Here is a 13,417-nt window from a genome sequence, read left to right as displayed (position 1 = left end):
TAATCTACATAGAATGTGATTTTGATGTAAACACATGGATTCAAGTGGAAGACTTCCAGCCCAAATCCTGAGAGATTATAGGAAAGTCGAGTGGCAGCTGCAGGTATTGTGCTGACCTGTGCTGTCAAAGTCTCTCCACGTTGCTCTCGCATGCAGTTGGAGATCCCATGGCCACAACAAGCCACAGCCCTTGGAAACATGCTGTACTGACCCACTAGGTGGCGCCCAAGTCACATCTTTACAGAGCACCCACCAGGTCCTGAGGCTTGTGTTCCATCACTGTCATGTCTTCACTCACCAGAAAGGTCAACTTCAGTCATCCTGGAATCTTCTGGCACAACTAAAATGAGAACAGCATTGTCCTGAATGACCTACTCCTTCCATTCATCTGGTTTTCAGAACCAAGGGTTGTTTTTTGTTTTTTTTTAATACTTACTTATCTTTATTTATATGACTTAGCTGCAGCATGTGGGATCTAGTTTCCTGACCAGGGATCAAACACAGGTCCTCTGCATTGGGAGCCTGGAGTCTTATCCACTGGACCACCAGGAAAGTCCCAGAACCAAGGTTTTTGACTCGCCTTTGGACTGATGCCTTAAGCTTTTCAGGGCAAAGACCCACAGAATGGCCACAATCTGCACCACTTGCCCCTGGATTTCCCCAGTACCAGTATCTAACCCACCCATATCTGCATCTCCATATTGGTTCTTGGCCTCTGCAAGCCATTTCTCAAAAGCCTTATTCTTGCATGTAAGACCCCGTCAATGGAACATTTCTGGTGGCCTCTGAAAACGTGTCAGTTCAAACAAGGGTCTCTGGTTGTACCTGAGAAATGGCAAGTACAATGGGAACTGTCTTTTCCTGAAATGTTGCAGATCAGTTACAGCAAACAGAACGGCGACCGTCAAGGAAAACTGTCACTTTGGGCTCCTTTTTGACCACAGCAGCTATGTGGAAGCAGCTGCAGCTTCGATAAGGGCCACGGGGGGCGGGGATCTAGGTCACAGGGCAGACCCAACACTGCAGCCCTCAGACTCACCTAAATCCTGTGCGTCAGGACTCATCTACTGGGACATTCTGGAAACTAAAAGAGAACAGACATCCTATAGGTTCTGATCACCACCTTCTTTTACTATGTGTCAGTGGTTTGTCTCATTTTATCTTCACAGGATCGTTTTATCATCCCCGCTTACATCAGATTTAGACTTGTTACTTGCCGAAAGTCCCCTATCAATGGAGAAAGTGACAACCTTGGGATTCAAAATAGGATCTGAACGACTATAGCCCGTCCTCCAGAAAAGCTTGTCCTTATACCCACCAGGGTGACTTCCTTATCATGTGTTGTGCAGCCAGATAATTTAGGAGGCAGGCAAGTTAACATGCCCAAGGTCACGGAGCAACTGTCACAGGCCTATTCAAGGTCTGGCTGACCCCACCACGTGGTCTACCCCAACTTAAGCCGCTTCAGTCCCAGAAATGCCGTACACCCGACTGCCTGCCCATGTTACTCACCCGTCACACCGGAGCACAGGGCCGCGAGGGCCGCGGCGGGAGCAGGGCGTGGCCCACACAGGGTCCGGCCTATTCCAATGCGCCTGAGAACCACGTGGCCTTCCGGACCTCGGCCCGACCAGGCCAGGAGGCCTGGATCGTCTGTTCCGCGCTCAACATCCCGCCGCCTCTAGAGGCAGCCCCGGCAGGTCTGGCGGTCGTGGCAGCCAAGCTAAGGCCGGGTATGGCGGAGGATGGGCGTGGACCACTTTCAGACAGAGAACACAAGACAGACAAGGCTACCAGCGCGCTGCTGCCGGGAAAAAGGACGCTTGTGAGCAGGGAGGGGGTTTATATAGGCCCCGCCCCTCGCAGCTGTGCCTGACGATTGGGAGCAGCGCGCCGCGCGGAACGCTGGGAGTTGTAGTTCGTCCGCGTTTGGCGAGCGGCCGAATGTCTGACTCGCAGTCCTAATCGCGTGTCGCGTGGGACCCTTTTCACTCGGTTGGAGGAAGCTTGTGTAAGTGGTTTCTTCAGGATCCGAAGAGATTCCTCCGCCATCATTCAGCACTCAGTGAACGTCCAATAACCCAGGATGGAGCTCATAAATATCACCGCCTTTCAAAATTGGGAAGAAAAAGCAAGAGAGTTCCAGAAAAACATCTATTTCTGCTTTATTGACTATGCCAAAGCCTTTGACTGTGTGGATCACAATAAACTGTGGAAAATTCTGAAAGAGATGGGAATACCAGACCATCTGACCTGTCTCTTGAGAAACCTGTATGCAGGTCAGGAAGCAACAGTTAGAACTGGACATGGAACAACAGACTGGTTCCAAACAGGAAAAGGAGTACGTCAAGGCTGTATACTGTCACCCTGCTTATTTAACTTCTGTGCAGAGTACATCATGAGAAATGCTGGGCTGGAAGAAACACAAGCTGGAATCAAGATTGCTGGGAGAAATATCAATAACCTCAGATATGCAGATGACACCACCCTTATGGCAGAAAGTGAAGAAGAACTAAAGAGCCTCTTGATGAAAGTGAAAGAGGAGAGTGAAAAAGTTGGCTTAAAGCTCAACGTTCAGAAAACTCAGATCATGGCATCTGGTCCCATCACTCCATGGGAAATAGATGGGGAAACAGTGGAAACAGTATCAGACTTTATTTTGGGGGGCTCCAAAATCACTGCAGATGGTGATTGCAGCCATGAAATTAAAAGACGCTTACTCCTTGGAAGGAAGGTTATGACCAACCTAGATAGCATATTTAAAAGCAGAGACATTACTCTGCCAACAAAGGTCCGTCTAGTCAAGGCTATGGTTTTTCCAGTGGTCATGGATGGATGTGAGAGTTGGACGGTGAAGAAAGCTGAGCGCTGAAGAATTGATGCTTTTGAACTGTGGTGTTGGAGAAGACTCTTGAGAGTCCCTTGGACTGCAAGGAGATCCAACCAGTCCATCCTAAAGGAGATCAGTCCTGGGTGTTCATTGGAAGGACTGATGTTGAAGCTGAAACTCCAATACTTTGGCCACCTGATGCGAAGAGTTGACTCATTGGTAAAGACCCTAATGCCGGGAAGGATTGGGGGCAGGAGGAGAAGGGGACGACAGAGGATGAGATGGTTGGATGGCATCACCGACTCGATGGACATGGGTTTGGGTAAACTCCGAGAGTTGGTGATGGACAGGGAGGCCTGGCGTGCTGCGATTCATGGGGTCGCAAAGAGTCGGAGACGACTGAGCTACTGAACTGACTGAACTGAACTGAATGTTTACCCAGTCAGCTGGGGGAGGGCTTTTGGTTCAAACCGCCTGAGCACGTCAAGGAGCAAAAACTGAGCAGGATTTCGGTGGAGGGATCTGGGGGCGGGCTTCTTTTCCAAAAGGAAGAGGTGACTGATTACAGAACTCATTAGATGAATGCATTCTTTGTTCCGGCTTATCTCTTTGGCTAATAGATAAAAAAAAACTACTGAGTGCTTACTAAGTACATTATGCTCGATTATCTCAGCAAGTTTTCAAAATAACCTTGTGTATGGGAATTACAATTATGCCTCTTTCACAGATAAGAAAACAGAAATGGCTTACACAGATTGCAATTGAGTTAGGACCTAAAATGCGGAAGTTCACCTCATAGGCCACACTCATATAATCACTGTGCCATATACAAGTTTTATCCATAAAATGAATAAGCATCAATATATATATAAAAAAAAGTAGTGGGACTCTGAGGTCTCAATGCAGGGGCCCCAGTTTCCATCCCTGGTCAAGGAACTATATCCCACATGCTGCAACTAAAGATCCCACCTGTGGCAGCTAATACCCAGGCGTCCATGCTCAGCCAGCTCTGACCCAGGCTCCTCTGTCCATGGGATTTTCCAGGCAAGGATACTAGAGTGGGTTGCTATTTCCTCCTCCAGGGTTGAACCCCTGTCTCCTGCATCTCCTGCACTGGCAGATGTGTTCTTTACCACTGAGCCACCTGAGAAGCCCAAGATTCATGCAGGCAAATAAATAATTTAAAAAAATATTTCCATTATATATTTTAAAAAGAGACAAATTGGGAGAGAATATTTGCCAAACATGCACTGAATAGGGGCCTTACATCTAGAACATAAAGAGCTCTTAAGGAACTACCCTGGTGTTCCGGTGTTTAGGAATCTGCCTGCCAACAAAGGGAACACGGATTCCGTCCCCGGTCCAGGAGGACCCCCCATGACGCTGAACAGCTAGGCCTGAGCGCCACAACTACTGAGCCTGCGCTCTGAAACCTGCGTGAGCTGCACCTATGGAACCCATGTGCTGCAACTGCTGAAGCCTGAGCTCCTAGAACCTGCACTCTGCAACAAGAGAAGCCACCACAATGAGAAACCTATAAATAAATCAATTGCTCTTAAAACTCAACAGCAAAAAGTAAAATCACTCAATTTTTAAAAAGGGGGAAAAAGAAGCGGTAGGACAAAATTTGAAAGACACCTCACCAAAGAAGATAAACAGATGGCAAATAAACACATGAATGATGCTCAATATCATAACACTAGGAAATGGCAACCCACTCCAACATTCTTGCCTGGAAAATCGCATGGTCAGAGAGGCCTGGTGGGCTACAGTCCATGGGGTCGCAAAGAGTCGGACACGACTGAGCGACTTCACTTTCACTTTACAAACACAGTGGAAGGGCTAAAAGTTAAAAAGATTGACAATATCAAGCAATGACAGAAAAGTAGAGCACATGGAAATTTCATGCAATATTCAGGACAGTAAAATGGTGCAACCACTTTGGAAAACGGTTTTGCAGTTTTTAAATAAGTAAAAATGCACCTACTATCTGACTCAACTGTTGCAGTACTAGGTATTTCCCAAGAGAAATGAAAAGTATACATCCACACAAAGACTTGAACATGAGTGTTCATAGCAGTTATATTTGTAATAGGCAAAGACTGAACACAACACAAATGTCCTTCAATAGGGATTGGATAAATAAATTGTGGCATACTAATACAGTGAAATACTATCATGTTGAGTGAAAGAAGCCAAAGACTATATGCTGTATGATAAAAATTCCAGAAAATACAAACTAATCTTTAGTGCCAGAAAGCAGATTGGTGGTTGTCTGGGAGAGGAGGTCAGGAGAGAAAATTAAAGAAGGACATGGAGAAACTTTTGAGAATAACAGATGTTCATTATCTCAGTTGTGGTGGCTTTGTGGGTGTACACTTATGTCAAAATACATAGTGTATATTTTTAATATGTGCAGTTTACTATGTATCAATTACATTTTAATAAAGATGCTAAAAACAAAAAAGTAAGCAAGAGAAAATGCAGATCATGTAATTCCCCTGCCCCACAATCACTGACTTCTCAACACATTTGGAATAAAGCTCAGTCCCCACGATGGCCTCTGAAGCCACAGGTGATTTGGCTCCTCCTCCTCTTTGCTTTCATTACCTGATCCCTGGTCCAGGAGGATCCCACATGTGGCAGAGCAGCTAGGCCCCTGTGGCACAACCGCTGAAGTCCACACGTCCTAGAGCCCATGCTGTGCAACAAGAGAAGCCACTGCAATGAGAAGCCCACAGACTGCAATGAAGAGTAGCCCCCGCTCACCAAAACAAGAAAAAGCCCAAGCAGCAACAAAGACCCAGAGCAGCCAATAAATAGATACATTTTAAAAATTAAATTTAAGAAATAAAATTAAGATCTGATAGGCAGTGGGAAGCCGCTGTGTAGCACAGGAAGAAGCTCAGCTGGTTGCTCTGTGATGACCTAGAGGGGTGAGATGCGGGACGGAGGGGATGGATGTATACATAGAGCTGATACACTTTGCTGTACAGCAGAAACACAACACTGTCAAGCAATTATATTCCAATAATAACATTCATTAATTACAAAATCAAACAAAGGGAAAAAAAAGACTAAGATCTGTCTAATGCAAATGTGCACCTGCTACGATTCACAGTTACCCCAGAACTGCCCTGTGAGGTGGATGCCATGATTTGTCTCACTTGGCAGAAAGGAAGCAGGGCTGGGGAGGAGAAATGACTTGCCTCTTGGGGAGTCACATAGGCAGTCTATGACAAAGTCAGCTGACAACTGGATTCCAGTGCCAAGTGGAGTCAGGGGCAGACACATGACCCCAGCCCACAGCAGGAACATCTAGGAGAGGAAGTTCAAGGAATCTGATGCTGACAGTGCAGTCTGCCCACATGCTGACCACAAAGGCTTCTGGGATGTCTGTGTTCAAACTCCCTTTCAAGCTGTTCCATGCCTCTCTGCCTTCACCCACTGCCCCTGTCTGAGTGCCCTTCCTCGCTCACCTCCCCAGCTCCCACTGTCCTTGGAGACCCAGCTTCAGCTTCAGCTTCTCCAAGAGGTCTTTTCTGACCCTGTGGCTTCCTGAGTCCAACTCTGTTGTGGTATTTGAATGAATAATGAGTGAATGAATAAATGAATAGCCCATCCACTTTTATTCATTCATTCAACTATAAATATTTACTGAGCCAAGCACTGAGGATACAGCCACTGGTCCTTGTCCTCCAGGGGCCTGAGCCTAGAAGGGAGACAGACATCACAAAGGACAAAAGGGCCTGTGACCTCACTAGCCAGTCAATGAGGGGCTTCTTAAAGACATAGATCTAACCTGAGGCCTAAAATTAGGGTTAGTTACCCTTTGAAGAGCAGAAGAGGAGTGTTCTTGGCATTGGGCTGATAAGAGGAAAGATGTTCAGCATGGCTGGAGCAGCAGCGGTGGGTACAGAAGGGAGTGGGTGGAATGAGGGGAGACAGTTCTGCACAGGCCTGAACTGTTTTTCCAGCTGAACAGAGCAAGGTGATGAGAACATCCTGATGGAAGCCTCCGAGGGGCAGGTGGGAATGGGGCAGACTCTCCTGGTTTGGACAGAACTGGTCGGGAGGATTCCTCCCCCAACAAACACACCCTACCTGATTTTCCTCTTTCTCTCCTGGAGTGGGGGTGAGCAGAGACTTGGGCCCCTTCAGGCTAGTGCAGTGACCGAAGGGCAGAATTACTAGGAGGCTTAATAAAATGGCTTCTCACTGATTTATTTAGGAAACCTGGGCCTTCCCAGGTCCCCAAACTGTCCAGCCAGAAACAAATTTGGCCACTACTCTGTCTTCTGTGCTGAGTGATCTTGGGCTGGTTACTTAACTTCTCTGAGCCTCAGTTTTCTCATCTGTAAAAAGCCGGGCAGACTAACACCTACTCACAAGGTTGTGTGAGGAGGAAATGTGATGATATGATGGTTTGCCTTAGTGAGAACTGCTTCCCACTGCCAACCTGTTAAACTGGTAACATCCACCCATTGTGGGTTAATGGGATTAAACCAGCAGACAAGCTGTTTGGGACCAACCTTGAGCCTTGATGTCCTGGGTGTTCAGAAAACCAGACTGGAAAGAGTGGAGGAGATCTTGAATGCTGGAGCATCTGCCTTACCCTCGCCCCTAACTTTGTCCTGGTCCTTTGGGAACTTGCTTTGCAGTTCCCTTCTGTGGCATCAAGGGTAAGCCACACATGTCAGATGTGTGACAAGCCACACATCTGAGCCTCAGTCTCCTCAGCTCTAAAATGGGCACACTATAGCCTTCTCAGAGGGTTGCTGTCCCAAAGCATAAGAAACTGACCATCTCACCTCATAAACATTAGCTGTCCAGTCCACAAGCCAACTGCACTCTCTCTGGAATTGTAGTTGTCTGGCTACCCTGCCCCCTCTACCTGACTGTGTCCAAGTCTCTCTCTGGACCCTGGGGCCCAGCACAGGCAGGCAGGGTGGAAGCAGTGGGGCCTGCTGAACCCTTGAACCTGAACACTGAACTGGAGGCTCTAGACCAGGGCCAGTAGGGCTCCAGGAAAGGGGCATCTGGGTGAGAAAAGTGCATCTATAAACCATCAACTTTCTCCAGGTCCAGCAGCAGGGGCGCAAGGGGGTACTAACAGAGAGTTGGGGCTGCAGAGGGAAACCACCCCAAAGAATGAATAAAGTGGTTGCTCTGGCGCTGTTAGTCAGTCTTAGGCCAGTGCACGTTGGGTGTGGTGATCGGTCCTCTGTAGCCCTCCTCCCCACATTATCTAGTTTAATCTTTTCTTCCTTGAAGTAGAGATTATTATCTCCACTTTACAGAGGAGAAAACTGAGGCTCGGAGCGAGGAAGTGATCTGTCCAGGTGTTTCCACCGGGCCGGGTGGTTTCCCCGGCGTCCGGTTCCGCGTTGCTGAAGATGCCCCAGGTTCTCCAGGTCGGGGTCTGGGCGTCTCTGGGGCCGCCCGGAGGCGGGGGGCGGGGCCCAGAGACTGGGCGTGGGGTGGCTGCGGGGCGGGGGCGTGGTTGCGGGCGGGGGCGTGGTCGCACAGTTGGCCCCCGGGTCTCCGGAGGCGAGACGCTGGCCATGGAGGCTAGGGGCTGCCGTTACCAGTTTCGGATCGCGCTGCTGGGGGACGCGGCCGTGGGCAAGACGTCGCTGCTGCGGTGCTACATGAGGGGCGCGCCCGGGATCCCCGAGCCCGAGCTAGAGCTCGAGTCGGCGCCCACGGTGGGCGTTGAGTTCTATACCCGCACTGTGCAGCTTCAGACCGGGCCGCGCGTCAAGCTGCAGCTCTGGGACACGGCGGGCCAGGAGCGCTTCAGGTGCGCGGTGGGTGGGAGGTGGGCCGGGAGAGGGACGAGAAGGGTTTGGGGTGAGGGGTTTCTGGTTGGGGCGGGGTGACCATGGGGATCCCTCAGAGTCGCCGCCCTCAGTGGCCTAAGTAGAGATCTGGGGGTCCCTGCCCTGGGCCTGGGTCCTTCACGCTTGAGTCATTCATCCTACAAATAACAGCTGGTGGGCTGAGCCCCTGAGCTTGATGCCTGAGACCTGGCCTGGCCGGCCCCAGTGGAATATTCGACATTGAAACCTAGAGGGATGAATGACCTGGGTGCTGAGAGGGCCCACAGAAGCGCAGAGAGGGAGGTGTCAAGGAGAGGTGGAAAGAGGAGAAATTTGTGTTGGCTGTGAAGGATGCGTAGGAGTTTGCCAGGCAGAGAACGGGAAACCTGCGATCAGGAAAACATCAGGTTTTCTCCAGGAATGGTCAGGAGAGTATGGGAATCAAACTGCTCCCTGACTGAGGAACACACAGTAACTTGGGAGAGACACAGACCCAGGGAAAAGGGAAGCAGAGGGTGGTGTGAAATGAGCTGAAATGGGGGTGTGAGGCGGTCACTGGATGGAGGGGGACGCATAACCCTCTCCCACCTTACTCTCTTCACCATTAGGTGCATCACCAGGTCCTTTTACCGGAATGTGGTGGGTGTCCTGTTGGTCTTTGATGTGACAAACAGGAAGTCCTTTGAGCGCATTCGAGACTGGCATCAGGAGGTCATGGCCACTCAGGGCCCCGACAAGGCGATCTTCCTGCTGGTTGGCCACAAGAGTGACCTACAGAGTGCCCGTTGCGTCTCACTCCAGGAGGCGGAGGAGCTGGCTGCCTCCTTGGGCATGGGCTTTATGGAGACTTCCGCCAAAAGTAACTGCAATGTGGAGCTGGCCTTCGACACCCTTGCCAACGCCATCCAGCAGGCCTTGCGGCAGGGGGACATCAAACTGGAGGAGGACTGGGGGGGTGTGCGGCTCATCCAGAACACCCAGATCCCCCCGCCACCCAGCAAGACACAACACCCGGGCCCATGCAGGTGTTGACTCTAGGAGGGAAAGGGTTAAAGCAGTGCTGGTGGGATGGGGAGTGTTAGTATCTCTCTGGAGGCCAAATGGCAGAATCTATTCAGACGGTTATTACAAACCATATCCTGGCACAGTCATGCCTCCTGGATTTTGGGGTCTCGGAGCTCAGCCCCTTTTCCACCAGAAAGGTCTAAGAGGCCAGGTGTGCAACTTCCTGTCCTGGAGCCTGTTTCCTCTGTGGTCAGAGGAGCTCATAACAGACCCCACTCACGGGGGGTTGTGGGCATGACTGAGATCATGGATGCCTATGCTCAGCCAGAGCCAGAGCCTCCTACACAGTGAGAATCGAATAGCAAGAACTGTCATCGCTGCTGCTCTTTTCTCTTGGCCAGGATGTGGCCATTTCAGGCAGCGTCCCTGGGCTCGGACGCCGAGCTGCTCAGCGTGTGGACGCTGCTACACAGGTGAGGAGGGGAGCAGGGGCTTTCAGGCTGAGCCAGGTCTTCAGGCTTGGATGAGAAAGTGTGCCCTCAAACCTGGATTGCTGCCCAGTGCTCCTACTCCAAGGCCACGGATCGGAGAGGCAGGGACGAATATGAACAGCTCTCTAGCTGGGCACATGGTGGACACTGTTGATTAGCCACCAAAATCTCCCCTCAGGGCTGAAGAACCCATGGCCTCTTCCCCACCAAACCTAGCTGCTAGGAGTGCTATGTGGTGGCGGAGCCCAGGTTGCTCTCTCTGGGAATTGCCTGCTCATCTGGGGCAGCCCACAGTCCAGCATCAATATATCAGATCTGTTGGGGGAAGGGGGAGTGTTCAAAGTTCTGGCCTTCTTGCCTCAACTCTAGACAACTCTGAAGGAAACATCCATCTTCATCACTCTCCATGGGGTCCATTGAGGCCACTGTTAGGACAGCATCACAGCTACATTCTCCTGCTCAATCCTGCTTGCTTCCCTTCTTTCCCCCCAGGAGGTATTGATCTCAAGAATCTCCTAATAGGGACTTCCCTGGTGATTCAGTAGCTAAGACCCTGAGCTGCTGATGCAGGAGGCCTGGTTTCGATCCCTGCTCAGGGAACTAGATTCCACATGCTGCAATAAAGATCGAAGATCCTGAGTGCCACAATTAAGACTCGGTGCAGCCAAGTAAATATTTTTTTAAGAAAGAATTTCCTAATAAAAATCTGCACAAAAATACAAGGGGGAAAAAAAAAGTCTGCACCTTTGGAATTCCCTGGCGGTCCAGTCGTTAGCACTCGGTGATCTCAAAGCCAAGAGCCCAGGTTCAATCCCTGGTTGGGGAACTGAGATCCCACAGTCTGCATGGCGTGGAAAAAAATTTATATATAAAAGTCTAGGGGACTTCCTTCATGGTCCAGGGGCTAAGACTCTGAGCGCCCAATGCAGGGGGCCTGGGTTCGATCCCTGCTCAGGGAACAATTACCCACATGCTGCAACTAAGACCCGGTGCAGCCAAACAAGTAAATACTAAAAAAATAAAAGTCTGCACACTGATTTGTTCTCAGAATCTGGCTGCTAGGGAACTTAACCTGCCACAGAAGCTGCTAGGCACAAAATATCCAGTGGCAATGCAGGAAAGCTTTATGGAGAGAGGAATCTTTATACTTCACTGAAGGCAGAAGGAGGAGAGGGTGACAGAGGGTGAGATGGCTGGATGGTATCACTGACTCAATGGGAACTTGGGCAAGCTCTGGAGATAGTGAAGGATAGGGAAGCCTGGCGTGCTGCAGTCCATGGGGTCACAATGAGTTGGACATGGCGACTGAACAGCAACACAGCAGGTGTAAAGGGGATATCTGGGCGGCCTCATTGTGCCAGTGGGCAGGGCAGGGCAGTTGCCATAGTAAGAAAAGCACAGCCACCTTACTCACTTTGTGACCTGGGGCCAGTTACTCTACCTTGTTGAGTCTCAGATTCCTCCTCAGTAACCTGTCACTGAAAACCTCACCTTCCTAGGGGTCTTGGGAAGTTTTCACTCGGGGTGATTTTTAGCTTCCTCGCCACGGCGCCTGGGCCAGGAGGGACCTCACTGTGCTCTGCTTCCTCCCTGCCTTCTCTTTTTAAAACATCACTCATTCTTCTGAACATCTTGCAAAGTTGGCATGACTATCCCCATTTCACAGATGAGAAAGTGTAGGCAGGAGAGGGGAATTATTTGCTTTAGAGTTATTATCATTCCTTCATCAAAAATGTCTTAAAATGAGCTCTACTCTGATCTGGGCTGCAGGGATACAGCAGTGAACAGGACAGAAAAGCAGTCCTAGGGCTGACATTCTAGTGGAAGAGAAAATACTAGTAAGTGGGACTAAATGAGTCCTAGCTGTAAGTACTATAAAGACCAGAGATTCGGGAGGTGGGCCTGAGGGTGATGGGGGCTCCTTTAGAGCACAAGGTCAAGGAGGGCGTCTCTCAGGAGATGGCCTTTGATTTGAGAACCTAGATGAGGAGGAAGAACCAAGCTAAGAGCAGAGATCTAGGCAGAAGGAACAGTGCCCAGCTCTGATTGGGCACTTCTTATGTACCATTTGCCAACAAGTTTGCCATTGCTGTCTCAGTGCAGAGCCACCCCCACCCCCCCAATCTTTAGTGTAGATTGTATCACCCATCTTGAGGGTCTCAGGCCTATTGGGTGTGATTTAGCATCCACATTGCCCCAGGGGATCTTTTCAAAATACAGATTTGACCTGGCTGCTCCGCTCCTAGGATCCTTCCCTGGCTCCCCATTGCCTGCAGGGTAAAATCCAAACCCTGTCCCCCCAAGTCCAATCTGATCTGGTCCTACGGCATCTCCACCTGCTTTGCCCAGGTTCCCAACCACCTACAGCCCTGGGCTTTGCACATGCTGTTCCCTTTGCTTGGAACACCCTAGCACTTTCCTCCCTCCCTGTGTTATCTGATAGCCTGCAACAGTCAGAATAATATGGCCTCCTCTTAACCATTGCATTATCCCAGCTGCCAAAAATAGGGCAGGCTTTTGGTCAAACCTGGGTTTGAATCTCAGCTCTGCTATATACAATTGTGGACCCTGGGGAACTCATTTCATCTAAGCCTCAGTGGACTCATCTGTAAGATGGGGATAATACTACCTAACAAGTTTTAGAAAGGATCAAATGACAAATCAAAGGCAGTACTCCTCACTAGGCTCTAGGAGTTCAAAAGGTGAAGTCCACTTCTTCCCCTGAGGGTTTTGCTCTTGTGACTGTTAGGGAACAGAAGCATACTTTAGAGTACATACTTTAGGGAAGTAAGAATCCCAGACGCTAACAAAGTTCTTAAAGGTCCTGACCCCTTGCAGAGATATGGGTTAGGCCCCCCACAGGCTACTTGGTCTCCAAGCCTTTCCATGAGCTGCTTCCTTATCTGAAAACCTTGCAACCCAGGCCTGAATCCCCTGTGCCCTTCAGAAGGAACAGAACCAAAGGTCTGCCACCCAGGAGACCCTTTCTGAAGACCTGCCTATTTTGGGAGCCACTGAAACCTGGCAGATGAAGAGGGAAGGCCCGTCCTACCCCCTCTGCACAGGCTGGGACTGGAGCCTTCTGGGTAGATCTTTCCTCTACCTCTCAGTCTCAGTTTCTTCACAGTAAAATGAGAACAATTCCTACCTCACAGTTTTGCTAGAGGATTAATTATGACGTGGATTAAGTGTTAGATTACTTAACACTTAATAAATGTTAGGTTATTTCTGCTAACAAGCCCCCTCTGGGTCTTTCGTGTGTGATTCCC

At 49.8% G+C, this 13,417-nt stretch overlaps 1 protein-coding gene and 2 non-coding genes across 9 annotated transcripts; 1 reads left to right on the top strand and 2 right to left on the bottom strand.

Annotated features, from left to right (window-relative positions):
- Positions 1-73: 73 nt before the first annotated feature.
- LOC145543991 (small nucleolar RNA SNORA44) lies at positions 74-204 on the bottom strand. Its single transcript, XR_014081219.1, has one exon. It is a non-coding gene; the product is annotated as a small nucleolar RNA SNORA44 (small nucleolar RNA).
- Positions 205-849: 645 nt separating this feature from the next.
- Positions 850-984, bottom strand: LOC145543969 (small nucleolar RNA SNORA16B/SNORA16A family). The gene has a single exon (XR_014081198.1). It is a non-coding gene; the product is annotated as a small nucleolar RNA SNORA16B/SNORA16A family (small nucleolar RNA).
- Positions 985-6,596: 5,612 nt separating this feature from the next.
- RAB42 (RAB42, member RAS oncogene family) lies at positions 6,597-10,796 on the top strand. 7 transcript variants are annotated; one of them, XM_081586152.1, is made up of 6 exons: positions 6,597-6,739; positions 8,131-8,244; positions 8,422-8,633; positions 9,261-9,677; positions 10,059-10,130; positions 10,641-10,796. In XM_081586152.1, exons 2-6 carry the CDS (start codon positions 8,227-8,229, stop codon positions 10,648-10,650), a joined length of 729 nt encoding a protein of 242 aa, XP_081442278.1. In that variant the 5' UTR covers positions 6,597-6,739; positions 8,131-8,226; the 3' UTR covers positions 10,651-10,796. The 7 variants fall into 7 exon arrangements, with proteins under 7 accessions (XP_081442278.1, XP_081442274.1, XP_081442276.1 ...); XM_081586148.1 differs by having other exon boundaries at positions 8,131-8,633; XM_081586150.1 differs by lacking the exon at positions 10,059-10,130 and having other exon boundaries at positions 8,131-8,633.
- The last annotated feature ends 2,621 nt before the right edge of the window (positions 10,797-13,417 follow it).

This window comes from Giraffa tippelskirchi, chromosome 3 (assembly GCF_054371585.1).
Source record: "Giraffa tippelskirchi isolate mGirTip1 chromosome 3, T2T-mGirTip1v1.2.pri, whole genome shotgun sequence".
Taxonomy (NCBI): domain Eukaryota; kingdom Metazoa; phylum Chordata; class Mammalia; order Artiodactyla; family Giraffidae; genus Giraffa; species Giraffa tippelskirchi.
The sequence above is the reverse complement of the archived record's forward strand: the minus strand, read 5'-3'. Positions and strand labels throughout refer to the sequence as shown.

Coding starts and splice junctions, on each gene's coding strand:
- RAB42 (XM_081586148.1), top strand. CDS start 8,227: ATGCCCCAGGTTCTCCAGGTCGGGGTCTGGGCGTCTCTGGGGCCGCCC. Junction 8,634..9,260: donor GCGGGCCAGGAGCGCTTCAG/GTGCGCGGTGGG, acceptor CTTCACCATTAG/GTGCATCACCAGGTCCTTTT. Junction 9,678..10,058: donor CAACACCCGGGCCCATGCAG/GTGTTGACTCTA, acceptor TCTCTTGGCCAG/GATGTGGCCATTTCAGGCAG.